Source organism: Phalacrocorax carbo, chromosome 7 (genome assembly GCF_963921805.1).
Source record: "Phalacrocorax carbo chromosome 7, bPhaCar2.1, whole genome shotgun sequence".
NCBI lineage: Eukaryota > Metazoa > Chordata > Aves > Suliformes > Phalacrocoracidae > Phalacrocorax > Phalacrocorax carbo.
Genome location: NC_087519.1, coordinates 55,304,929 through 55,331,872, shown reverse-complemented (window position 1 = coordinate 55,331,872; position 26,944 = coordinate 55,304,929). Strand labels below are relative to the sequence as shown.

At 44.6% G+C, this 26,944-nt stretch overlaps 1 protein-coding gene, 1 long non-coding RNA gene and 3 other non-coding genes across 19 annotated transcripts; 4 read left to right on the top strand and 1 right to left on the bottom strand.

Moving 5' to 3' along the window:
- Nucleotides 1-1,993: 1,993 nt before the first annotated feature.
- LOC135314422 (uncharacterized) lies at nucleotides 1,994-18,323 on the bottom strand. Of its 15 annotated transcripts, none has more exons than XR_010373943.1 (10): nucleotides 18,260-18,323; nucleotides 17,622-17,757; nucleotides 15,541-15,605; nucleotides 12,577-13,650; nucleotides 9,658-9,770; nucleotides 3,961-4,015; nucleotides 3,830-3,899; nucleotides 3,425-3,582; nucleotides 3,288-3,332; nucleotides 1,994-3,186 (listed from the first exon to the last, which is right to left on the bottom strand). It is a non-coding gene; the product is annotated as an uncharacterized LOC135314422 (long non-coding RNA). The 15 variants fall into 15 exon arrangements; XR_010373946.1 differs by lacking the exon at nucleotides 18,260-18,323 and adding an exon at nucleotides 17,910-18,250; XR_010373942.1 differs by lacking the exon at nucleotides 18,260-18,323 and having other exon boundaries at nucleotides 15,531-15,605; nucleotides 17,622-18,250.
- Nucleotides 18,324-18,652: 329 nt separating this feature from the next.
- On the top strand, nucleotides 18,653-25,947 carry EIF4A2 (eukaryotic translation initiation factor 4A2). Its single transcript, XM_064458089.1, has 11 exons — nucleotides 18,653-18,809; nucleotides 19,876-19,921; nucleotides 20,009-20,141; nucleotides 20,403-20,542; nucleotides 21,720-21,888; nucleotides 22,082-22,191; nucleotides 22,319-22,462; nucleotides 22,860-22,997; nucleotides 23,280-23,369; nucleotides 23,602-23,681; nucleotides 25,138-25,947. The coding sequence occupies exons 1-11, from the start codon at nucleotides 18,781-18,783 to the stop codon at nucleotides 25,280-25,282; spliced, it is 1,224 nt and encodes a 407-aa protein (XP_064314159.1). The 5' UTR covers nucleotides 18,653-18,780; the 3' UTR covers nucleotides 25,283-25,947.
- Nucleotides 20,256-20,325, top strand: LOC135314497 (small nucleolar RNA SNORD2). Its single transcript, XR_010374028.1, has one exon. It is a non-coding gene; the product is annotated as a small nucleolar RNA SNORD2 (small nucleolar RNA).
- On the top strand, nucleotides 22,505-22,685 carry LOC135314495 (small nucleolar RNA SNORA81). The gene has a single exon (XR_010374026.1). It is a non-coding gene; the product is annotated as a small nucleolar RNA SNORA81 (small nucleolar RNA).
- LOC135314479 (small nucleolar RNA SNORA63) lies at nucleotides 23,081-23,207 on the top strand. Its single transcript, XR_010374010.1, has one exon. It is a non-coding gene; the product is annotated as a small nucleolar RNA SNORA63 (small nucleolar RNA).
- Nucleotides 25,948-26,944: the final 997 nt, after the last annotated feature.

Sequence of the window (26,944 nt, the reverse complement as noted above, 5' to 3'; positions counted from 1 at the left end):
GATTTAATAACGGCTGCATTTAGATTGAGCTATTAATGACTCGCAACTCTATTTATGGCATAAAAAAGGACTGCCTTTATTCTTTTTAATTACAGATTAGGAATAATGACTGCCTGGTTTGTTCAGTAATAGCTGCGATTAAATTGAGTCACGACTCCTCCCTAAATAATATGTGTTTATTTGCACTCCTACAATTTAACCTCCCCTTCACCGGTCAGGGGCACCGACAAGTGCCCGCGCGTACCTCCGCGCCCCCTGCGCCGGCTCCCCAGGGAGCAGCCTCGTACCCTGACCAGAGTCTGCAGCGGCCCGTTGTCGGCCCAGCTCCTCGCCCTCGAGCGGCGGATCCGCTGCTGCCCAGAGGGGACGGAAACGGCGCGGGGTAAATGATAATGTGAAATGATAAACGAATAAAATGATCTCACAAGGGGGAAGAAAACCAGCAAAGCAAAAACCAAACCCCAAACAGAACACCATACCACTAAACCGCCTCACCGCCCCCTCAGCGCCCAAAACAGCATCCCGGGAGGAAAAAAGCAAAGCAGGCCACAAGGGACCTTTCTAGTACAGCTGCTGCCAAAGAGCGCCAAGCTCTGGAAGCCTTACCTCAGGCAACGCCTCCGCTTCTCTAAACGCCAGAGCACGCCTGCCCGGGGGGCTGAGACAGCCCCAGAGCTGCGACCGCCCGAGGGAACACGGGAGCCCCGGCGCCAGAGGAGCCCGGGGGCAGCGAGAGCTGCCCGAGCCCCGGCTGGGGCTCTTCGACCCCCGGGCCCCGCCCCCGCCCTTCCCACAGCGCCCCGCGAAAGGGGCGGGCCGAGCCCCCCGAGGGGGGAAGGCCCCGGGAGCCGTACGGGAGCCGCCTGGAGCTCCCGGCGCGGGAGGGGGGGGGAGAGAAAACACCCAAACCGAGCCCCCCCCCGAGCGGAGCAAACACAGGCTCGGGCCGTTGCCGGGGGGCGGGGCCTGTCGCTAAGGGGAGAGAGCCGGCACCGCCCCCCGGGCCGTTGCCAGGGGGTGGGGCCTGTCGCTAAGGGGAGAGAGCCGGCACCGCCCCCCGGGCCGTTGCCAGGGGGCGGGGCCTGTCGCTAAGGGGAGAGAGCTGGCACCGCCCCCCGGGCCGTTGCCAGGGGGCGGGGCCTGTCGCAAAGGTGGGTGGGGCCAGGTGGGTCAGCCATCAGACCGCCTGCCCGCCCATCGCCGGGGGCGGGGCCCGTTGCTAAGAGCGTGGCGAGGAGTATCAGCACCACCCTCACCGGGCTATCGCAAGGGGTCAACACCTGTCGCTAAGGGCTGTGGTACACGGTTCCGGCCCCCACGGTGCCGTCACCAGGTAGCGGGGGGGGGGTGTCACTAAGTAGCGTGGAGAAGTGAGCGCGGCGAAGTGTCGCTCCAGCCCGTGCACGGCTGCTGGCTGCAGTACCGCGGTTTGGTCGCACGGTGGCGGCAGAGCAGAAAAGGGCGCCACTGCGCATGCGCGGCCGTCCGCCTACAGTACCGCAGGTTGGTCACGCAGCGGTAGCAGCGAGCAGGGACCAAACGTCGCCACTGCGCATGCGCGGCTTCCCGGGTGCCGTACCGCACTTTGGTCGCTCGATGGCAGCATTGTGTTAATTATTCTCGACTGAGTATTCGGTATGATAAGACATGACCGATGCGTCAGCCCGGTTTATACCCGCCCGAGACACTAATCACTGTGTGCACAGAGCTTATATTTCTCTGCACCTTTCCCACTCGTAGCCCCGGCAGAATCATTCATTACTTGTGTACCAAACACCATCAAAGTGGCTCAAGCATTTTAATCCTTTGCTCTCACCTGCTTTAAAAGTCTGGTGGTTGTTTCTGCCAGTGTCCGCCCATACCCTAGGGGAGGAGAAGTGGCACCTGGACCCCGTGGAGCAAGGTTGTGTGCCTCACCCACGTCAAGTTAACCCCAGGAATTGCAGTATGCACCTGGCATCAGGATTTTGACACTGACAGAAGCAAGTCAAGCAATGGTGGAGAGACAGTTTTATTTAAAAAAAAAAAAAAAAAAAAGAGAGAGAGAAAAAAGTAAGGCAACACAGCTGCCCTTCTGACGGCAGGCTGCTTTGTGTGAGAGGGGTACCTCTGGTTATCAGGAAACAGCTTGAAATACAACACACCTTTTAAGAGCTAGAATGATTTGAGTATTTAAAATCAGTGTTAAGACTAATCGATACCATTTTGAATTGATTCTTCACATAAATCTAAACACTATTGCTCGTCTCTTGCACAGCCATTAATTGACAGCATTAGGTTATCTATCTCCAAAATACATAGTAATAATTTGACTAAGGGTTTTTGTGTGGTACATAGTTAGGAGTGACTTGTGGCTAGCTGCCCTGCCCAAGAGAAGCTGCTGAACTGCCAGGAAAACATGCCATTGAAAGCAAGACAGAAGTCAAGTACTTCAGAGTACTCCCTCAGAATATCAGAGCAAAAAAACCCAAAGATTTAGTTGCCTCTCTTGTTAAACATTTACAACACATACCTAACTGCTTAAATACACCTAAGAAATGGCTACAGGTATTTGGCAGTTACAGTTTAAGCAATGCAAGTGAGTTTGTAAATCATACAATGTTAGCTTTTTTTTAGAGTTTTATTTATGATAGAAAAACCAGTGAGTGGAGAGATCCCCAATATATTTTTACTTTTTGGGGGAAAAAAAAAATTAAAATCCCTACCATTGCAATACCTAAGGCTACCAAACAGGACTGGCAGATATGCTAATGCGTTTGGCTGTACCAAAGCATGCAGGGGAACAGCACTTTATATCTCAACTGTCACAACTGAGAACCCAAGCACTACCAAAGCTGTCAACATTTGGAATATGTGCTGTGCTTGGATCTCTGCAAGGAACATTGACTTTTTTTCTTAAAAAAAAAAACAACAACAAACCCACAAACAAAACGGAGTGTAAGTCTTGTGCTGATGCATTCTACTGCCAAATACATCATCTCTGAAGACCCACACTCTAATGGGGAGTTCATAGAATGGGACTTAATTGAATGAGATTTATTTCCATTTTTAAAAACCTCTTTCCAGTTGAAGTCAAAGTTATACACTGTGGGGCTTTCAGATGGCTCAGGTTCTGAATCCTTTCTCAACAAAAAACATGTCAGCTAACCAGGGTATTCCTGCCATTGCCAAGTGCTTCTTCATCATCTGAAAAAAAAGCACCGTGCCAGCAATTAGTATCACATGGGTTGACACACACTTCTTCCACAAAACGCCCCTCCTCAAAAGGAACATGGCCTTCTGCTCACCTGTTCCACACAGATACCAGCATCACACACTGCACCTGTTCATCACTTGTGACACCAAAGATATCAAAAGACAGAAAACTACCATTACACTTGTGAGAGGTCACCAGCCCCGTGCTCCTCACTACTACCAAGCTCACCTCAAATGCTCATCTGATTACCAAGGCAGTGCCTGCAAAACTAAAGAGCTTAACAACGATGCCACAGGATTCTCTGATCTTAGATGCTGACCACTGCCTCACCTTCTCACACCTCTCACTGGCATGTGGCATCACCATTATGAGCCTGCATGTGGCGCCTGCAAAAGTCTAAGGAAAGAGGCACATCCTGAGATACTGCCCAATACCACAGCCTACCTGCACCTATCCCTCTCTCACACTCCTTTTCCTCAACAGCTTGCCCACCTGGGCTCTGTCAGGTCTGGTTCCTGCATTGAGGCTCGCCCACCACCTGTAAGACCCAAACAACATGGGTTGCTTATAACTACACCAGCAATACAACATCCCAAACATAACTGCTACTTCAGCCCACCAGACACCACTGACCTTGCCTGACTCACCTCCAGTGGATACAGATCCCGCTTGGCTCATCGCTTCGCACCCTCAAATAAAAATACTGTAATGGAGTCATAGAGCCATCAGTCACCTCTTCCCTCTCATACCACACACCGACTCACCCTCTCGCAGCGCTCAGCTCCCCGCTGCCGCCCTGCACAGCTCGTCCCTTGGCATCTGCAACAACAGTATTTTCAAACAAGTCACCTGGATGTGGACCAATAGGTTAACAATTCCTCCCACACAAAACTCGCGTCTTTGACAAATACACCAAACAAAACAAAATCCTTACCCTCTGACATACACTGAAAGGTACTAGTGCACCCACATAATATATATTAACACTATCAACCCACGTACCACGCTTCCTCTGGGTCAGCCCTGCAAAACAGGAGGAAACCCAACTCAACATCCCTGGATACCCAATCACTCCTCTCCCCTCTCTGCTGCTCCTGGCATGGGAAAATGATATCGGGGGGGGAGGAGGGGGGGGAAGAGCCACAGGGACCTGGATGTCAAATGACAACTTGACTTTACCTGCAGGAATAAACAACAGAAATCCTGCCAAAAAAAAACCAAAAAAACCCAACCAAAACCCAGAAAATACAAAAACCGAGGAAGCTCAAAAAGACAGGACATTGTACCACGCAGCAACCAAGACTGCCCAACAGATGAAGCCGCAAGGACAAAAGGTCCGCCACAAAAGTGGCTCCAGACCCTTGAGCCCAAATCCCCACAGAGCCCCTTAGGGAGTTATCACGGCAGTCGGCCGATGGAAAAACCACAACAGCATGACATGGTGACTCAGAGATCTAAAATGGACACCTTACAACTACAGAAACTGGTGCCAAAAACCCACAATAGCTAAATGAGAACAAGAGAACGAAACTGTCATCACTGACAGTGGAGCAAACCTCATTGGACACTTAAGGAAAAAGGCAAGGCAAAGAGCGAATCATAGAAAAAGCTTGCGTGCCTGTGACTGCAATAAAAGGCAGACCCTGGATGAAGATTGTTATGAGCACAAAGAACACACACCCTCTTTGCCAGCAAGTTCCAGGGAAGACAGCGACACAAGCCTGTGTTGGGAATAAGTGATCAATGCCTCCTAGTAACAATGACTGTGACATCCAGATGGACTGTGAAGGGATGGATGTAAAAATTAAGTCAGGGAATGAAGTAAGTAAAATGCATGGAGGACTGGAGGCCTCAGTTCTGGAGCCAATATTGTAACATACCTTAATGTACCTAATGCATTCTGAGATGAGACTTGTCTGACATTCAGCCCTGCATGTTGCAGTACGGAGGCCCAGATAATTTACACTGCGTCTCTTGTGACTTTGCCAAGACCTCACATCAGCTGCGGAGAGGCTAACATGGAACAGACCTCATCGACACCCACATCCAATAGCAAAACCCATGTGAGAAAGGCTGATGAAGCCACCTCCCTTTCCCAACCATGCCCTGGTCCCCAAACTTTAGAAACTCCTTCTCTTCTCCTGAACTGTCAGGGTGTTAAAGAAACTTAGCTACCATTGTATTAGGGCAAGATGTTCTTCATATATGTTAAGCTATAAGTACAGGACACTTCATTATCTCTGATTAGAGGACCAAACATTCAGTATCCTTGGAGAAGGACCAAGAATACTCCTGCCTCAGCTGGGTGATAAAGTACAAAGTCAGTATCCTTTAACCAAGGACATCCCGGGGAAATTAGACCTTAAGGAGAACAACTAATCAGGATGTTTTATGTACGTTGCCAACTTGGTAAGAACTAAGTGTCCGTTGGGTGAACTATCCTCATTATAATACTAAAAATCACACTAATAGGCTAGAAAGTCCTCTACTCAAATAAGCCCCTTACTCTCTGAGGATGCATAGTAAGTTTAAAAGGCTGGACCTTTAAGATTAAGCAAGAAAGAAACTAACCAATGACCTGCTAGAGGGGCACAAGTATTACATGCCACTAACACATTTAACTGTATAAATACCTAGTGCAATTTTGACCCGGCATGCTTGATTTGTGGGAAACCACTGAGCTCCCAGCCTTGTATAACCGTGAACTAAATAAGCTACGTCTCTCCTGAGTGTGCAGTTATCAACTCATTGCTCACTAGGCAACAAATCTGCTTTTCTGAAAACAAGAAAAGGAACCCATCTCTTTCCCGACAGCTCCCGCCCTGTATTTGCACCCCTAAAGCCCCTCTGTCAGCCGCTCCTCGGGAGCTGCCCTTCCCACCTCTGCCCCGCGCTCTGCGAGCACCTCCCACCTTCCGGCTTCCCGCAGACTCCGTGCTCTCTACAGGCCCACAAAATAACGGAAGCCCTGATGCTTATAATCTACGAGGGACCTGCCGCAAGCTGCAAAGGTTCTCGGGACAACGTGGTACTCCGCGGGCGATCGGGAAAGGCGACGAGCAGTTCCGTACCCCGACACACACTATGCGTTACGTCCCTGCTGCTTTCTGAAGGAAGGCTAGAGCTCCACATACAGACGCGTACAACACGCTCACCCTAACCCCTACCGCAGCATCTCAGCATCAGTCCTATTGAGAGATAACGTCAACAACTTGTACAGTATACAGTAAAACTGGTGAAAAAAACAAGGTTCTATCTTCAATAAAGTCAGGAACTCCAGGAAAACACAATGCACTTAGGAAAATAAAAAAAAGAACCAAACCAAACCAGCTTATTACTAAGCCATCTTGCTACCCCTCAACACCCAGTACAAAGTAACTGACCTGAAAAAAAAACAAACCTGCATGCAAGCATACTTTCTACTATACATGCTACTGAACTTTGTCCTGAATCCCTTACCTCAGACAAAAAACTCCCCTTCTCTAGATGTCAAAACACACCTGCCCAAAGAGCTTGGACAGCTCAAAACCTGCAACCAACTCAAGGAACAGTACCAGAGAAGCCCAGGAGCAGAATGAGCCTCCTGAGCAGAGGCTGGGGCTCAATGACCCCCACCCTTCCCGCACTGCCCTGGGAAAGGGGTGGGCCGAGCCCTCAGTATAAAGGCGGCTGGAGGAGGTGTAGCAGGAACTTCTCTCATCTGCCCTAAGTTTACAGCATGTAAAGTACTGAATAGAGACAGTGATCCTTACTAGAAATGACAATACCTGCTCTTACTACATCTATTGCATCAGCAACGTGACTGGGCAGGGAATGAATTTCTCTGGGGTGTAGGTAGAAAAAGATAGATGTCATACTAAGCTACGTAGGAAAGCAGCTTGTTAAATCCAGTAACAGCATTTTTGTCAAAAATTATGTGCCTTAGTTTCCTATAAAAAAAACCAAAATTGTATGGGGTGACACTCCATTTCTTGCAAGACCACCTATGCTACCTAACTTCTACCAGAGCTATGTTCTGGATAAGACTGAACGACAAAGCAGAAATAGATCCCCTAAGAACTCCTTGTCAAAAATATTTCTTGTTGCAAAGTAAATTATTTACTGTAAATCACTGATGAATCAGGGTCACCTTGACAGTCTCTCCAACTGACACCCTTAACAGCACTAGCTGGGTCCCAAAGGACAGAAAACATGAAGAAACGGGGAAATATAGGAAACGTATCAGAAGCTGAATGAAGCAGCCAAATTAACACCTAAGTAACTAGAACAAAAATAAATCACAAAACACAATAAAAAACACTTTGGGAGGTGTGTCAATAAAAATAGATGAAGGCTATTGCCTTCTCTGAAAAACTCAAGAGGAGATCTGAATCAACGATAGACATCATTGGGGTACAAGATACCAAATAGAAACATAGTATAAGACAGAAAAACATACTGTTGTGGAGCACAAAGATGGCTTTGGCAAAGGTTCTGACAGAACGAGTCATCGTCACAAGGATTAGAGAGGTCCTGGCAGGGGCCAGCAGTGGAAATGCTGCCATCAGCAAGAGGTGGGCAGGGGAAATGATGTCGGCAGCGGAAATGCTGCTGGCAGGTGCACGAAGGCATGGGAAATGCTACCGGCAGGAAGGTGCAGGCAGAAGAAAAGCTGCCAGCAGGTGTGTGCTGGCAGGCATGTGTCAACAGGGTAAATGCCACTGGCAGGCAGGAACGGGTAGGGGAAATGCTGCTAGTAGTCAGGGGTGCACCAGGGAAGTAACACCGGCAGGCAGGTCTTGGCAGGAAAATGCTGCTAGTAGTGAGGGGCAGGAAGGGGAAATGCTGCTAGCAGGCAGGGATCAGCAGGGGGATTACTGCTGTCAGGCAAAGACAGGTAGGGGAAATGACACCGGCAGGCAGAGGTCAGCAGGGTAAATGCTGCTGGCAGTCAGGTGCTGGCATGGGAAATGCCACCAGCAGGCAGGGGCTGGCAGTGGAAATGGCACTGACAGGGGAAATGCTGTTGGCAGGCAGGCACCAGCAGGGGAAATGCTTCCAGCAGGCAGAAGCTGGCAGGGGAAATGCCACCAGCAGGGAGGCACCCATAGGCAGAGGTCAGCAGGGGAAATATCACCAGCAAGTAGGCAGAGGCACGCCAGGGAAATCACACCATCCGGGAAATGCTACCATCAGGCAGGCACCAGCAGGGGAAATACCACTGGCAGGCAGAGGCCAACAGGGGAAACACCACCAGCAGGTAGGAGCTGTCTGGGGAAATGCTGCTAGCAGGCAGGCACCGGCAGGGGAAATGCCACCACCAGCAAAGGGGAGGCAGGGGAAATACTGCTGGCTGGAAGGTGAAAGGCAACCGGCATGCAGGGGCCAGCAGTGGAAATGACACTGACAGGCAGGTGCCAGAGGGGAAATGGTGCCGGCAGGCAGGAGACAACAGGGGAAATGACACCCACATGGATGCACCGGTAGAGGCAATGCTGCCAGAAGGCAGGGAAAGCGGGTGAAATGCCTCTGGCAGGCACAGGAAATGCTGCCAGCAGGCAGTGATAGGCAGGGGAAATGCTGCTAGCAGGCCATAGCTGTTGGAGGAAATGCTGCCGGCGGGCAGAACATGAAAGGGGAAATAGGTAGGGAGGTGCCGGCAGGAGAAATGCCACTGGCAGGCCGGGGCCACAGTGGAATTGCTAGACAGATGTAGAAGCAGCAGTAGTTTTTGGATGAGTGTTGTGCAGATAATTCTCCAATGATCACGAAGATTCTTAGCCTACAAAGCTCACCCCATTAAAGAGATACCACAGAAAGCATGTCTGATGTCATTTCTGTAGTCAGTATTCTTGTGCATCTAATAGTTACTTTTCAGTTATTTATTATACATTTTCAGTCAAAAGACACTTACATAAAAGATGAAACATCATTGATAAAAGATCAATTTATCATAACAATCTTAAGACAAAAACCACAATTTTGCTTACATTTTGAAAGGTTTCACAGCACTGCACAGCTGAATATAACAACTGACACATTTTAATACATACAGACAGAATTCATCACCTCAAGGTTATGCTGATTTTTTTTTTCTAGCACCACTTTTTCTTCTTACTTATCTACCTACTGAGCTTTTTCACAGCTGTCTTTACCCAGGGGAACAATATCAATGCCAAAGTCATACCAAAAAGCAGCTGTCTTGAAGCAGCAGTGAGTATTTTCTAAATTATAAAGTCACTCTTCCTCTCCCTCCTTTCTTTGCAGTATTTCCCCCTGAAAGCATGGAATGCACTTGCTTGTTCATCACTCTTGCTACCCTAAACGACTGAGATAGCTTTGCTCTTCTGCACCAGCAGTTCTGCTCATGAACACTGAATTTCCTTTTTTAGACAGCAAGGACGCAGACTTTCTTCCTCCTCTCCCTCCCTCTGCCTTGCCTCCCCTCCCCCTCCTACAGTCTTTGCGTGCCCTCATCTTACCTTCAACAGCAGAAGAAATCCATGCTGCAGTTTTTTTCCTTGTTAGCAGCTCTATGGCAACAGCAGCTCTGAGGCAGCAGTCCTTTATGGTTTTCACTTTTCTCTCCTTCCTTCTGCATAGAGATACACAGCTTGTTTGCCCATTAAATTAGCAAAGACAATTCCCATGTGGTGTAAATTAACAAACACAATTCCAATATGATTTCAGAAAAAAGAATGTGCTCCTGGGGGCACAAAGTTTTATTCCCAGAATAGCTGAATGTTAGCAGTGCAAATTAATAAGAATAAAGGAAATTGTCTTGTGTAATAAACTGTGAAATCACCTTTGTGATAACTCAGTTTTCTTGGACAGAAATGTGAAAAAAAAAGAAAACTCTGAGCTTAAGATACACAAAATATCACATCCAAATGAAGTCCTGAAACCCTAAGTATCTTGCCATTGTTTGACCGAGTCTTTCTTTGTTATTAACACAGATTAATTCAGCAGTTTGTTAAATTGTTGCTGAAATAAAAGGAATAATGTCATACAAGATTTTGTAGTCTTGTAACCCATGGAAAATGTATACCAGAATATATTTAGAAATGGTAATCCAAGCTACAGAGGACAAAAGAGTAAATAAAAAATACCAGTAACTGAGTGGTTACCTAATACTATAGTATCAGCCTGCTTAGAAATAAGGAATTTTCTGACCTTGCCACTTTTAAATTAATCAGAAGAATGAGCTACAAATAAATGTTGAATAAGATAGCAAAAAAACAACTCCTTAAGACTCAGAAACAATTATTACTAGAAGCTCTTACAGAACCTAGCACAAGACAAAACTACTTTGAATGGAGGCACGTATATTTTCTTTATTTACTGCAAAAAGAGACAGTAAATTGTAATCTAATCACTTTCAATACATGTATGGAATACATGAATCAACATGTGTCTGTAATTCAGCATTAACTCTCATTTCTGTCCCCTGCTGTGTAAAGAACAAAGGTTTCTGGCCACTGACAATTGCTGCGACATGATGTGTTAAAGTGCATGCCCTGGATTAGCAGAAGCAATGCCACAGTTAACTCCTGGCTAAAACTATGTGATCACCGGCACCCTGTCTGGTCTTGCAACAGTGGATGTTCATGCTTGCTTACATCAGCGGAGCCCAGAAAAACACGGGCAGCTGATCCTGGGTGCAACCTGAGAGGAAAAGAATTAATTCCCTAGTATCCAGCACCTTATACATTCCTTTTTGTCTCATCTGGCAGTATTCAATTAGCATATAAAGTAATACATAATAGCATTCTGTGGTGGGTTAAAGCACAAACGGTATTAAGGACTGGCCTACAGAGGCTTCATAACACCACAAACAATGGAGCAGAACAGTTACAAGGAAGTTAAGATAAGTTACAGACAGTGTCAAGGCCCACTTGACAGCTTCAGCTTGATGGGTGCACATTTCAGACCCAATCATGACAATAGCATGCATCTGTAACACTGCTAAAGCGAAAAGCCTTACAATATTTACATTTTTTCATCCAAAAAATCTCAGAAGGATTAACAAAACAAACAAAATTAATAAACAAGTCACAATGTTTTTCTTGAATAATTTTTTAAACTTTCACCCAGGTAGAACCTCAGCTTCCCACCTAAACTGACTGCTTTGTAGGGGGAAGCATAGCGCATAAAGCAATCAGTCCCAGCCTTAAACATCTTACAATCTAAGACATGTTTCCAAGACAGGAGATTATAATTTCCATTTTACAGGCAGGCAAAACAAGGGCACAAAGCTTGAAACTACTCATCTATAATTCCATATTAAGCCAGTATCAGTGACATAAAAAAAGACTCAGGGAATCTGAGCTATAATTACCTGCAGAACTGAACAGAGTCAATTTTCTTACAAAAAGTAAAGCTCAGTAGAAAACTTTCAGTTTGTAGAAATTAAGATTCACCTTGAGGCAATACTTCTGACTACATAGGTCATTTTATTTAGGTCAATACATTTTATTAATGACAAAGTATTTACCTTTCTTGTTAACGTTCACAAGTTGTAACAAGCTTTATAACTTGCTCTATAAACTGCAAAATACTGTTTCGGAGGTTAAAATGCTCTGCTAGAGGAGGAAGAGACTTCAGTTAACACAGAAGGCTGAATACGGACAGAAAGCTTCTGTTAAAGAACAACAAAGTAATGATATCTATGATCTCTTACTCTTGCTGTTCAGGGATGTACGTTTTAAATATTCTGACAGTAAAGGCCTGTAAGACACTCATAGCAAAGCTTTTTGTGCAATGCTGTTATCAGTTGATAAAACCTGGCCATTTTGTTGTCACTAATCTGAGATGGGCCCTCATAACTCATAGCACTGTACATAAACTCTGAAAAGCACAGTGTGCTTGCTCTGATGTCTAAAAGTGCAATTTGAGTGGGGAAGAAGAGAGTCATATGGCTTGGCCTCATCAGTCGGGAAACAGGGGATCTATCCAGGTAAGCATATCTACAACATACACTAGAGATGTTTTCTTCTTAAACCATAAACTCTGGTCCTGTGTGTGTATATATATATTATATATGTATGTGTGTGTGTGTATATATACACACACATCCCTGTAAAATCAAAGAACTGTTTGGCCTTTTTGGTGTTTTCATCCTGACTTGGTTCACACGCATTAGTTCCTCCTCCTAAGAACATAACACTCAACTTCTTTATCAGTGAGGAAAGGTATTCAAAATTAAATACAGAATATAGGTCTGCCTGTAGTGGCTGTTCCAAAAATTAAACAACTGAAATCAGCTTAGTGATTAAAAACCTCAAGCACCATCAGTGGATTCCAAATTGAAGAACGATGAGAATAAATAACTTACATAGATGGTTAACCAGTATCAGAAGGAAAAATGTTTTCTTCAAAAGAATGCATAGGCTCATATTTACCTTTCTCTCAGAAGTGGAAAAAATGTTCTCTGTGGATTGTCTCACAGAAATATACAACACGCACTATTTCATGGTAGTGCAGAAGTCTTCCACGTGACTTAGAAAATAAATGTGACCACAGTACTCTGTCAGGATGTTAGCAGCAACTGCCACCTGTTTAATCTCTCCAGATTTCTTTACTTCTGTAATAGAAAGGACAAACTCTACCCTGAAAGTATGCATGTAATTTCTATCAAAGATTTCTAAGCCCCCTACCATTACTGATCTCCACATTTTTCAAACATTTGCCAACACGTAACGTCCGAGGCAAACGCTATCATCCCCGCTTTACAGAGGAGAAAACTGAAGTGCAGAAGGAGCTCCCATTGCAATAACAGTCAATGGCAAGTGTCTAATAAATGTCACCTGTTCAATGTTAGTAGTAAAACTACATGTCTGTGGTCACACTGCAGGTCTTTAACACAACAGAGAACATAGCTAAGCCCAGGACTCCCACGTCCTGGGCCTGACTACTAGCCTTAAAAACTGCAGGAAAGAATCTTATCGCTCAGTCAAGGAGAACATTCAAGACCTAAAAGTAGGACTATCAAGTTTTATAGCATGCAGTGGACCAAATGACTAAGAAAATCATAGAAAGAAAAGTATATTTCTGTTTCAGGTATTTTGGTTGGGATTTTATTATGACAACATTCTTCTTGTTACCAGAACAGTTACTAAATTCACAGGACCACCATAAGTGAACCCATATGATAGTTTTCTTACTTTATACTAATGTAAAGAATTAACAGTCATTTACATATTTCCTCTAAGAAAGGAAATACTAATTTTCTGAAATCGACACTAGTTTTTTATTAGAAGGCCGAGGTAATGCTAACTGAACTAAATGGGAAATTTTTCACAAGTTCAAAGGCCACTGGATGAAACTATATGTTTCTATTACAAAAGTAAGAAGTGTTTCCCTTAGTTCTTTAGATTTTTGACCCTCTGAGACAGGGCTGAGAATCCCAGGTTCCTCTGAGGCCCCAGAACGTTTCCGCCACTTCCTTTCAGCAGCAGGTTACAAGAATTTTGCCACTGTATAAAAGAGAAACCATCTTTCTTAAAAATTTATAAAGAACTTCATTATTCCAGAATAAGAAATATGTAACTGATAACTTAGAGACCTCTGAAGGCACTACTGTCACTACAAGTCTGAATTTAAGCTTCAAACTCTAAGAGGGAATGGATTAATGGATGAATAACCTGAAATAGATAATTCACACAACCCTCCTGTTTCTTTAAAAGACAACAAATGAATTAGTCTTACAAAGTTTAACAAATTAATATAATCAAGGCAAAAAAAAGGTCTTTCTGGGAGTGAGAGGACTCAGGCCAAGAATAAAACTGTGCAAAACTGAAGCAGGAACTGGAGACTTATGCCTGAAGCAATTAGGGAGCACAAGCAACAAACCACCATGTACACATTTCAGACAAGTGAGTCAGCCGGTCAGCAAAAGGTACTATCCACCCTATATCCTCAGCAGAAGTCTGGATATCTTGAATAGACTCAGCATGTGGGACAATTAAATAAACTAAAGCAGGTTAAATCCCACTGTCTTTCCATAGTGCTTGGCTCCTAAATAATTTAAGAATTTTTGAAGATGTTCCTTATTGGCCTAGTGCGTAACTGTTCAGTGAGACAAAACTTTGACTGGGAGAAAAAATTCTGAGTCTGTATGTACTGTCAATTCACTCAGTGAGGACATTGTTGAGATTTCACAACACAAGTTTGATTACAGTTACAAGAAGTAGAAATACCCGTCAAAACATAACAAAGTTGTAAAATAACCTTAAAAAAAAGTATGACAAAGCAAGCCTAGCAGCTTAATGTACTAAAGTCATCATAATGTGGATTTCAAATTGCACTGAGATACTAAAGAATACGAAGAAAGCTTTCTCAGTGCATTAAAACAACTGTATCTTATAAATTCTTACTATCTACTTTGTTTACATTATAAGTTCGGTGGAATGACAAAAAAGTGTAAGTTAGCATTAATTAAACCCTGTGACTGTATTTAAATAACAAGCATGGGACTGCTGGAATTTGGACTTTCTCTCTCCCCTGGAGATTTTCCAGAATCTTTCCTATCTACTCCTACATCTGAGGAAGCACGCTTTTGTTTAGGCAGAATCCTTTGGGAATGATGAATTGAGAAATGTTACTTCATGCTAACACCACCCTAACAAATCATCTTGATCCTTAACGTGAACTATTGTGACTAAACTGTCTGTTTACAATTACTTTTTTTTGCCCTGCTAGTTGTGGCAATCAAATAATATACAGTGTGCTCTCTAGCATCAGACTTGCAAATGCAGGAGAGGAACTCGGGATCCTCCAGGTTTCCCATGAAGTACATGACAGTTTAATGGTAAATTCAGATCATGGTATGAGATTTCTAGGAGGAGATTTCTGAAATTTCCTAATGCAAGCTGTGACTTTGCCTTTGCCAGAATATTGATGAGCAGGGATTGCTCAACTAGAGCTCAGTTTCAGGTGTCAGCTCCTACTGCTTTCTTTAGATACATCATTCTTTACTTCAATCTGCATGAATGATGACTGGAAACCCAGCTGCTAAACCAGCTAGTCCATCTGTTACCCCCCGTTAATAAATGTATAATTAGGTTCACTCTCACTAAAGAGCCCATGATTCACCAGGATTGTCTTTTGGAGAGACATCTACTTAAGTATGTTATGTGTACATATAAATGTGGCCATGGATCCTATCTTTAGTAGCACCGACATACCACTTAGTTATCTTTTTGGTATCTCTTCTGCCCGATGATAACAGAACCTGCTCCTTGAGGAACAAGTTTTCAGCTGAGACTGCTCTAGAAAGCTTAACAAGATTTAAAGCCAGGGGCCCATAACAAATCCCAGCGTCAATCCAAGATTTTTGGCAATGACAAAATCTGACCTTTCAATACCTCTCACTGTGACGCCTCATGTTCAGAACACAAATAATCCCAGGCAGAGCATGGCTACCACCGGTCTAAAAATACACAAATTAGATACAAGATCACAAATGAAATGGTTGTTTGCCCTACTATAACCAAAGAGATATTTCTCAAACACTGTATTCAGGTACACAGATTTTAGAGAGTGCAAAGTATCAAAAATTTTTCTACTAGCACAGTTAGGGTCATTGCTAGGACAACAATCATGGATTTCTGCTATCTTGTTTCACACGGAGAGAGGACTGATTCAGTGTTTCCAACCCTATGCTTATCCAAAGTTAATGAAACAAAATTTCTTTCCTCTTTTCATTTGGTGAAATGATTTTTGCTGGAAGAAACACTGGATTCCTTTCCTCGGGTGCCTTGTTGTGGAACATCCACATGAATCTCTTTAACATGGGAACTGATGATTTGTTTCTTAAAGCATAATTTCATAGTTGCACTCATACAACACTTAAGGCAAATAGAGAGCATCTTGACGAGACACCACCTGACTAGGGACTATCTGATTCCATAGCAGTGGATTAAAATAATGATGAACCAGAGCAAATAACACAGCCAGCTAATCAGATTTGTCAAACACTGCCACGACCACGTGACAGGAGATACCAACACGCCCACAGACTTTTCTTTATATTTCAGCATTGGGTAAATCACAGATGAACAAAATCCTCAGAAATATGGAACTTTCAAGCTCCTCTATAAAGGACAGTGATCAGGAGCTCGGGGAGGGGGGGGCAGGTAGCACTGTTTGGCTCCATAGTTGCCTAATGTCTGCATAAAGAAATCTTGGCATCTGCTCGAGACTCCCAGGTGCCATTACTGCAGGCAGTAAATAACAAAATCAGTTTTAAAAATTGTCCCTTGAATGCAGTTAATAGTAAAAAAACATTTTCTGAAACATTTTCTGAGTACTTGCAGCAAGTTAGAGCAATCGGAACAGTTTCTATTGTAACTATCATTCAAGAAAACTAGGAAAGCCTCGTTAGTTAAAAACTACTGTTGTCAAAACCGAACTTTCAAAGTGGTTTGAATACACAGGTAATCTAAAATGACACTGATTTCTTTACAGGAAAAGATAAACTAGATACTTTTTTCTGAGATAGCAAATATTTTTTTTTAAAAGATATTTAAAGTCTGTGGAAAATATGGACTACCTTCCTGAAATTCCAACATGTCAAGAAATCTTTTCCACTCAGGTTTGCAAATATACTAAGACCTAATTGCAATACTTAAATAAAAAGTATATATACCTTCTACAGCTTTCTTAATAAATGTTCAAGATTCTTAATAAAAACAAATATTCACTAGTATTATTTCTTCCATTTAGACCCAAAGGCATTTTAATGGGAAATCTAACTGTGCCAGCTAGAACCTATGTTCGTGTTCTTTCTTCACTCCATCTTGTTTCTTTTACAACCAGGGGTTTATGGGTCCATGCAAACTGCTATCATTCATTCAAAAAGGCCTCCGGTAATTGTTGTGTGGCTGCCTAAATTGCAAATACAAGAATATTTTCTACCCAGCACGGGCACACAAAACCTGAGAGCATTAGGGCGGGTCAACAGAGAAGCTGCATTTATATAATTTAGCTGGGATATTCATACCTTATTCTATGCATTATTTCTACAGATATTATTGCCCCAGCAGATGCTACCGTAGGAAGAGGTAATGTACATTTAGCCTTTCAGAGATTCCCTTTACAGACGTTCTAGATGGTTCTAGACAATTCGCAATATTCTAGACAAGAAAAGTGTCGAGTTTTTCAAACACTGCCTCCATTTGTTCATATATAATCACTATGGAAACAAGTTTGAAAAGTGACACAAAAAAACCCATTAAAGTTGGCACAAATTATTGCGTACAATTTATATTATTTGCCTACATAAGAAATATTCATGAACAGATTATTGTAAAGCCTGAGAAGCGCGTTAAAATTATTTTTTTTTTGCTACAACAGTATGAATCAATGGGCATGATCACCGACCGTTTCATTGAATCGGTTTACACAGAAACATTTTCCTTACTGCTTTAGTTTGGATTGCACTAACCTTTAAATCAGTCGTGACAGATTTTTTCTTAGACATCGCTATACTCTGAACTGCAGCATATCACAGCACCGCATTTTCAGTGGCGCCCCGAGGACCACCCTGCCGATCGCCTGCAAATACTCTCGCTTTCATCCCCCTGCAGGAATCATCCACCTTTAAGGCGCCGTGACAAACGTGCGTGGTGCAGGGGACTGCTGCCTCAGAGCCGGCCGGCCGGCCGAGCATCGCCGCCCGCCCCCGGGTCCGGCCGGCCTCTTCGCCGCGATGCCGCTTTCCCCACAAACGCACCCCGTGACTGCGCGGCCGGGCTGCGGGGAGCCCTCAGGCGCTGTCCCCCCACCTCACGGCCCTCCGGCCGCCGCTCCTCGCCACCCAGCGCCGCCCCCCTCCTGCCCCTCACCAGAAGGTGAGGAGGGAACAATCAGGGTGTGTTTTGCCTAGCACGGAGGAAGAGGGAGCCATTTCGGGGTGGGGGGAACCCGGCGGCTCAAAAGCCCGATCCCGGCCGCCTCCCCCCGCCCGAGGAAGCCGCTCTCCTCGGCCACCCTGACTCCAGGCATGGAGACTTTAGAAACAACCGACATGGCGGGAGAAACGCAGCCGCAACAGAGCGCTGCTCCGCCCGCCCCTGCCACTACCGCAGAGCCTGCTCGGTGTTCCCCTCAGTCCGGCCGCCCGCTCCCCGCCAGGCCCGGCCCGCCCTCGCCCCTTCCCGCCGACTGCCCCTCCACCTCCCCGCCCCCGCCACGCTCCCCCTCCCCCCACACTGCAGCAGGGGCAAGGGCGGGAAACCCCGTGCACATGAGCAAGCGCGGGGGTGGGGGGGAGCAGAGCGGGAGGAAGGAGCGTGACGCTCTCACGCAGTCAATGGTGCAATATCCTTCCGCGTCCTGATGAAAAAAGTAGTCCCACGTTCCCCTGACCTCGTAGCCCCGAGTGGCTCAGGTACCCCCTTCAGAGCATCTCAAACAGTGGGGTGAGGTGAATCTCTTGGGAAGGGGGCTCAATCCGGGGACATTCGTGTTTTTTTCCCTGTGGCGTGAGGTATATATCCATGCGCAGAGCAGAACGAAACGAGTCCGGCAGTGGGGCGGGTATATAACGCGGGCGCGGCGGAGGGCTTGCCTTTTCAGTTGAGGACAGAGCTGGTGATCGGAACATGTCAGGCGGCTCCGCGGATTATAGCAGGTATGGCGCGGCGTGCGGAGGCCCCGGGCCCTGTCTTCGCAAGGGGGCTCGATGGGCTGGGGGAAGGCGCGAGCTTGTGGGGGGGGTGTGCCAGCGCTCTGAAGAAGGCTCGGCGCTGCGGTTAGACAGCGCCTGGTGTCCCGGCCCCTCCCGGTTCTAGACGTTTCGGCCCCATCTTTCCCCTTACTCGCGATTCAGCGGGGGTTTAATTCCGCTCCTCGGGGTTCTCTGTTTCGTTGCTGATATTTGTAGCAACCCCCACCCCCGAAAAAGGCTATTTTTAATTTCATCGTACTCTGAGCTGAGTTGTAATTAAATTGCTTGAGCGCCTCGTTAAGGAATTTTTTTTTATTCTGCCCCCCGTCCCCGCCCGGGTTCCCCCCGCCCGCGTTCCGCCGTTGGCTCGTCTCCGTTTTGCGGGCCTGGCGGCGGGCGAGACCATTTTTTCGGGGAGGGGGGAGGGGCGCGGCCCCCTGGGCGATCGCCCGGCGCCTTCCCCCGCCCGCGCGGCGCCCGCTTTGCGCAATCCCAGGGGCGGAGCTCTCGCGAGAGTTGGCGGCGGCGGGGCGGGGCGGGGGACTGCAGCGGAGCCGGAGGCCGCCGCCCCCCTCCCCCACCCCCCCCCCGCACACGCCGGGCGCCGCAGCGGCAGCCGTTGCCGTGCTCCCTCCCCGCACTTGCGGGGCCCAGCGCGCAGAGCCCCGCCTTAACCAGCTTCATTCCGTGAGGGGGGCGCTCTGCGCTGCGGCGTGCGGTCGGTGTCTTGCCGGCTGATGTTTTCAATAGGCAAGACTGTTTACTTTTCTGGTGGATTTTTACTCACTGTGAGCCTCGCTGTGGCATGAAGGCTTGGATGATCTTGTGTCACCCTGAGAGTCGAGGACTTGGGTTAGTGGCACCACAGCCAGTAGGGAGAGGGTAGAAGTTCCTCCATTGGCATAATGTCAGAGCACCTGCTAGAATGATCTGTCACGGGTACCAGATATGGCTTTTGGCAGACAAAGTGTCAACTCGCTTCTGCATGTTAGTTGCTACTTTGCTAACAGTTTTTTCTGTTTGGCGACAGAGACCATGGCGGCCCGGAGGGAATGGACCCCGATGGTGTCATTGAGGTGAGCACATGCGAACTGACTTGAGAATTTATGCACTGATGAAGATGGGTGTTGGATTTAATATTTTCTATCTTTTCTTCATTACAGAGCAATTGGAATGAGATTGTTGACAATTTTGATGATATGAATTTAAAAGAATCCCTTCTAAGGGGCATTTATGCTTATGGTTTTGAGAAGCCTTCGGCTATTCAGCAGAGAGCTATTATTCCATGCATCAAAGGTATGCAGGTGATTCATTTGCTGATATCAACATTGGATAATTAGGAAAGTGTTGTAAAAAGTATATGCTGTTTTATTAGTGTGTGATAATACCTATTTTTAATCCTTATTGAACAAGTGATGTGATGGTACACCATCTTTCGGGACTGACCTGAAATGGAGAGAACTCTTAATGCTGATCACTTATTTCAAAGGGAATAAAATAAAACTTAATATGAATGACCTGTGTGGGAGCAGTAAATGTGTATCCTACTTTTTTTAGGGTATGATGTGATTGCTCAAGCTCAGTCAGGTACTGGCAAGACAGCCACATTTGCTATTTCCATCCTGCAGCAGTTGGAGATTGATCTCAAGGAGACCCAAGCACTAGTATTGGCCCCTACCAGAGAACTGGCTCAACAGGTATTGATAGTGTAGTTAAAAAAAAAAAGCTGCTTGTGCGTTGCATAGGTTTCATGTTTCACAACTGTGAGACAATAAACAGACTTCTTAAGGGGCTGTAACTAAGATCCATTCAGAACCCTTTTTGTGTTGAGTAATGGGGATATAAACTGGCTTCTGCCCCACAAGTTCTCTGCCTGCTTGAAAAGTTGAGCTGATGCACATGGAGGGTGTGCTGGGGCAGGGTTGCAGGAGCCAGCTGCTATGCTGCATATAGTTCTGAGGGAGTATCTTCAGCAGAGAAACAAAATACTAGATCTTGTTATTAAAGCACAGTGTTCTGAGTGGAAACAAATATACTTTTTGGAAGCTATTTGAACTTGCATGCAGTTGTGCAACGTGAAAACTGCAGTACGCATGTGGTCACTTCATTGGTTTTGTATTTTTGATGTTTTCCTGACTGTTCTTGCATGTTCGAGGGTTGGTATTCTGTTGTACTAAGTGGGAGTGTTTAACAAAAGTTACAGGATGCTTAATTTTTAGGATTAATGGATATCAGCAATGTGGGGTCTTAATATGGAATGTTGGAACAGAACTCGGAGTAGAAAATAAATTATATAAAACTTTGTGTCTTTTTCAATGAGAATATACTGAGATGTGAGTGGTGTAGTGAAGATTCTTCTTGAAGCTAAAACTAAACATAATAAATCGGGCAGGAATAAGTCATATCAAAAAAAGGCAGATCAGTGGAACAGGAACCTCTAATCAGAATGTTTAGTCTTCTGCTCTGAAGACATTGGTGAGGTGAGACTTGTTTTGAAGCCTGGCGTATAGCAGTGCGCTTCTACACTCTTTTATGGATTTCCTGCAAGTGCTTGACATGCAGGCCGTAGCAGTTCAAAACTTGAGTTCACTTCTGGAGGCCCTGCTTTTTAACTTGATAATAGCAGATGCATGGTAGTCGCTTCAGCTAGTTTTCAACCAGTAAGGACTAAAATTTAAGTGCTGTCATGCTTTCTAGTGAACAACCTCAAAATAGACAGTTGGGCAAAATCATCAGCAGCTGTCCTTTCTAACCATTAGAGCTGCATAATCCTTGTTAGCTCTGTTAGCTTCCAAAGTCCATAAGCACCAATGATACCAGGGCTTAATCTTTAATGTACCAGGAGCTACTACTAATGGAAGGGTTTTATTTTAGATTCAAAAGGTAATTCTGGCCCTTGGAGACTACATGGGAGCAACGTGCCATGCTTGTATTGGTGGTACAAATGTACGCAATGAAATGCAAAAACTTCAGGCTGAGGCTCCGCACATTGTGGTCGGAACTCCAGGGCGTGTGTTTGATATGTTAAACAGACGCTACCTTTGTGAGTATGAATTTACTTTTCCTCTTGATAATTAGTAATCTCCAATATAAATTTCACACCCAGTAAGAGCTTAATGCATTTGCTGTCATTGTAGAGAGTTGTACTGGAAAGCTGTCCTAAAAGGGGAGTGACCGTAATAAAACAACTTAGTGTGTTTCTGAAACTTCAAGATACTCATTTCTTTTTTTAATAGCACCTAAATGGATCAAAATGTTTGTTCTGGATGAAGCTGATGAGATGTTGAGCCGTGGATTTAAGGATCAAATTTATGAGATCTTTCAAAAATTGAGCACAAACATCCAGGTAAAAAAACCTTTTGCGTGGTTAAATTGATGGATGCAGGTTTGGTTACAGTGTAGCTGAAGACTGCCGAATTGTCTAAATCAAAGCTGGTGTCCTAGGCGTGTATTAACACAGCAATGCATTCTAGGTTGTATTGCTATCAGCTACAATGCCAATGGATGTGTTGGAAGTGACCAAAAAGTTTATGAGAGACCCTATACGTATTTTAGTGAAGAAGGAAGAACTGACTCTGGAGGGTATCAAGCAATTCTACATTAATGTTGAGAGAGAGGTAGGTATCAGTTTTACTTGCTCTGGCTGGATGAGTTCTCTTACCTTCTTGTTAAAGCACTGTGCTAAAATTGCAGAAACCAAGGCTGAGCTTTAGTTTCTGTAATAATGCTAGCAGAGTACACGCAAGAAGAAGAACAACGATGCACTGGATCAAAAATGACTAGGGTGGACCTCTTTCTTAATGTCCCATGTCCTGTGTCTTAAGATCTGGTGCAACAGTTGTTGCAGAAACCTTGCTTTGTGTCTTGTTCCAACCTTTCAGGTCATATTGAATATTACTGCATACTAGAGCATGCCTAATTGGTTGTCACTTTGGAGGTTTATTCCTTGTTTGGGATTCTTATGTGCTGACCTAGCGACATGATGCATCTCCTGATGTCCTTTGTTCTGTTCAGGAGTGGAAGCTGGATACTCTCTGTGATTTGTATGAGACACTGACCATTACACAGGCTGTTATTTTCCTGAATACAAGGAGAAAAGTAGACTGGCTTACAGAGAAGATGCATGCCAGGGACTTCACGGTCTCAGCTCTGGTAAGAATTGATACTTCTGCATAGCTTCTGAAATGCCATGTAGGTATTGAAAAACAAATCATAATGAAGTACATTTGAGTGAAAAGCAGGAAAGTTATAATATAGCTGTGCAGTGCTGTATTATCGTTCCCCCTGCTTAAAGAAAAATGCTTCCTTCTATCCTTACCTGCTTTGTTCCCATGGCAGGTAGGGACGCTGGGTTTCATACATCACTTGTTTTTTAAAGGATATTCTAGCCTGGAGTATTGGAACTATAGTAATTAAACTTTTCTAACTCCACAGCATGGTGACATGGACCAGAAGGAGCGGGATGTTATCATGAGGGAGTTTAGGTCAGGATCAAGCCGTGTCCTGATCACCACTGACTTGCTGGTGAGTATTACATTACACAGAACACATTTCTGTTCAAATCCAGTGCCAAAAGCTTCATAATTTGGTTAAGGTTCTTGTAGCCTGAACTCTTTGGAGCTTCTTGGAAGAGTAAAGACTATGCTCCACTATGGACTACGCAGTTGTAGTTCATAACTAACCTTGTGGTCGACAAAAGCATGGGATAAATAATTCAAAGTCTGTGGCTTGCATTAAAGACTGTATTGTTTTTCAGGCTCGTGGCATTGATGTGCAGCAGGTTTCATTGGTTATAAATTATGACCTGCCGACCAATCGTGAAAACTACATTCACAGGTTAGTTGGCTCTATCCTCTAGTGGGTGCGCTACACTGTCATGTCATCAACAGAAACCTGCACAGAACCTCACCTGTTCTTCCCTTTAGTCCTTAAAATAGTGGGAGGTGTTACTCATGCGTTCATACAGCAACTGCTAAAAGCTAGCAGGAAATAAAACTACTGTGGCTTTGCTTTCAAAAAGCCCCGACTTGTGTGGCTATGGCTCTGAAGTGAGGGAGGAGCAGAACTTTGGGACAACAAAACAAAGCACTGGGAAAATTTAGGTCTGAGTTCAGCGATGGCTAATCAATCATTCATCACCGAGATAGGTGGAAATTGCCAGCAACTAAACTGGCTTGTTGTGCAGGTTGTGGAGTACGATTACAAAAGCTGTTACTGACAATAGCATCTTGACAGCAGTGTGAGTTTCATCTGTAGGTCCTAGCTCATCTTCAGTTGCTGCTGCTCAGTGACTAGGCCTTAATAGTCTTGGCAAACCAGTTGTATAGGGCTGCCTTTGCTTTTGGAGCTCCAGCCGTGTTCGTGTTTTGTGTGCCTTGTTGGTGGTTCCTCTTCCAAGGGGGATTCTTCCCTTTGTGGGGTGTGTTTTCTGATGGCAATTCAAGTTTTGCTTCCCTGGGTTTAGTTAAATGCTGAGTGACTGTCCCTAAATTAAGTAAACTCCGCTTTGTTACTCAGTGTAAAAAAATACAGGAGTCGATAGCAGCAGTTGATAGCACAAGATGGTGCTCAGAAACGGCATTGTCGCTGTTTAGGATGTGAATTTTTAAGTTGCAGAGTTTGCATAAAGAGTGAGTTGGTATTTATTTTTGTCACATTTATTTTTGGTGAGCCATTTCTGAGTTTAGCTCTTGCTGACTAGGTGCAGTCTGTAGGAAGGTAGAACTGATGGTGGATGCCACTGCACTGTGATGTGTTAGTGACTGACTTGGCCTTCCACAAAAATGTCAAGCTTGGATTTTTCTGTTCAAAAAAGGAAAAAAAAAAAAAGCTACCTATGTTACATTGAATCAGTTACATTGAATTAAAATTCTCAAGTTGAGTGTGCTGTTCTATGCTACTGGATATAACTGGATTAACTTGGGAACAGTCTGATTTTTGAAGAAAAGCTTATTTTTGTATGCCATGTGCTTGGGATCAGATGCATGTGGCATGGGTGTGTTAGCTAGGATGTCATAACACAGTATCAACCACTAAATAAAGATCTTATTTTGCAGCCAAAGAGTAACCTTTTCTGCTCTGCTGCTTACTGTCCACGGACAGTTCTGTACTGTTGGCACTGACTGCTATTTTTTCCTGACCAGAAGTGACTTTGGTAGCGGCTAGTCCTGTAAATACAGGATAAACTGGCCAGCGGCAGACAAAAGAGCAGCAGTTAATGGATGGATCTCGCACAGGTTTTAAGTGGATTAGAGTAGTAACTTGTGTGTAAACGTGCTTCCTTTTTGTGCAGAATTGGCCGGGGTGGTCGTTTTGGCAGAAAAGGCGTGGCTATAAACTTTGTCACTGAAGAGGACAAGAGGATCCTGCGAGACATTGAGACTTTCTACAATACAACAGTGGAGGAGATGCCGATGAATGTGGCTGATCTCATTTAATCCCTGGGATGAGGTGGTTTTGAATGCAGTGCTCGCTGTTGCTGAATAGGCAGTTCACAACGTGCATTGTTGCTTCTTTCTTTGGGGATATATTGAATCTTGTCTCAATGCTCATAACGGATCAGAAATACAGATTTTTGATAAGCGAAGCGACTTTTTGTCGTGAGCTCTTGTGGGGAGAGCCATTGGCTTTATCCACTTTAGGGTTAGACTGTTGGGGTTGGGTGGAAAGTCATGGGGTCTGTAAATTTTTTCTTTATTAGAAATTTATTTCCTAGTTCCATAGAAGTGGTTGTATTAGATGTTCTTTATCATTTAATAATTTACTTATGGACTAAAAGATATAAGTGCTGTATAAAGTCAGCCAATTATGTTAAACTAGCCTACCTTCCTTTATTGTATGTACTTACACTTCAGATTGAATTGGAAAGGCCTTTCAAAATCTAAACTTTTATAAGAGCATTAAAATGCATTTTTGTTTCATATGTATTTATTCAATAAAGTATTTAATTAGTGGTAAGTACGTGTGATCTGGACCCTGTTGCTAAGCCCCAGCAAGCAAGCAATCATACTATTGTCTTAGTTAGGGTTAAACCCAGTAAAATTTGCCATATTGCACATGTCTTAATGAAGTTTGAATGTTCAATAAAATACTTCTATATTCACTTAAATTGTAAACAGTTGCTTTTTGGTTAAAAGGGGTGCCTTCCTTATAGGGGAGGGTGATAGCAGCTCTGTCTGACCTGTATTAGGTTGGGAGCTCTTCAGTAAAGTGTGGAAGGTAGAAGTGCCAGCTGCTGCAGTAGCTCAGGGTTATGTTTGTGCTTGGTGTCCAGGCCTCCTGTGATTTACCAGTTACTGGGCTTCTGTGTGGTTCTCAGCTTTGTCACTACTTGCAGGGGCTGGTTTTGGACTAGCAAACGGTGGGTTTGATGTGCCAGAGGTTGTCCCTGTGGGCCACAGCTCATGGGTGATAGACATGTGCCTTAAAGCTGTGACATACCCTTTTATCAGAGTAGAAAATGGCTCACGTAGTCCATACTGACTGAATTAAAAAGCCCCCTGCCTGCATCAGTTATGCTTGCTACTTGCCCATGGCTTGCCTTTTTTTTACTGTATTTAGGAGGGTGGGGCAGTACAGAGAATTTTTAAAGAGAATCTAACAGGTGTTCAAAGTAGCATCTCTGAAAGGAACAGGTCCAAGACTCCAAAGATGCTCAGCCACCACTGACAGCTGTATTTAGAGCTGCTACCTGTACATAAACCAGTTTTTTGAGCAAGAAGGGAATGGAGACACTTGGGAAATTCTTAGGTAACTCCTTTAGAACATGACCTACTCTTTACCCCACATTTTTTCTTCATGTAACTTGAGCAAAAGCATTGCAAGACATTTACTAGAAAGTAATCTTTACAGCATTTAATGCTGAAGCCTCCCATACAAGAGGGAGGAGCATGAGCTGTGTTGCCTCAGGTGCTGGGTTCATTCTGAAGCCTTATGTTCAGTAAAGGTGATGTTTTTTGCCAAGCTGCATTTTTAAAACCAAGCATCATAGGCTGAAAGGAACAACTCATCCTTTCTCTGCTTTCAGCTCGTGATGACTTAAGTATAGCACATATACACTTGTTCTTGATGCGTTTACCTTTCTGTATGTAAATCTGCAA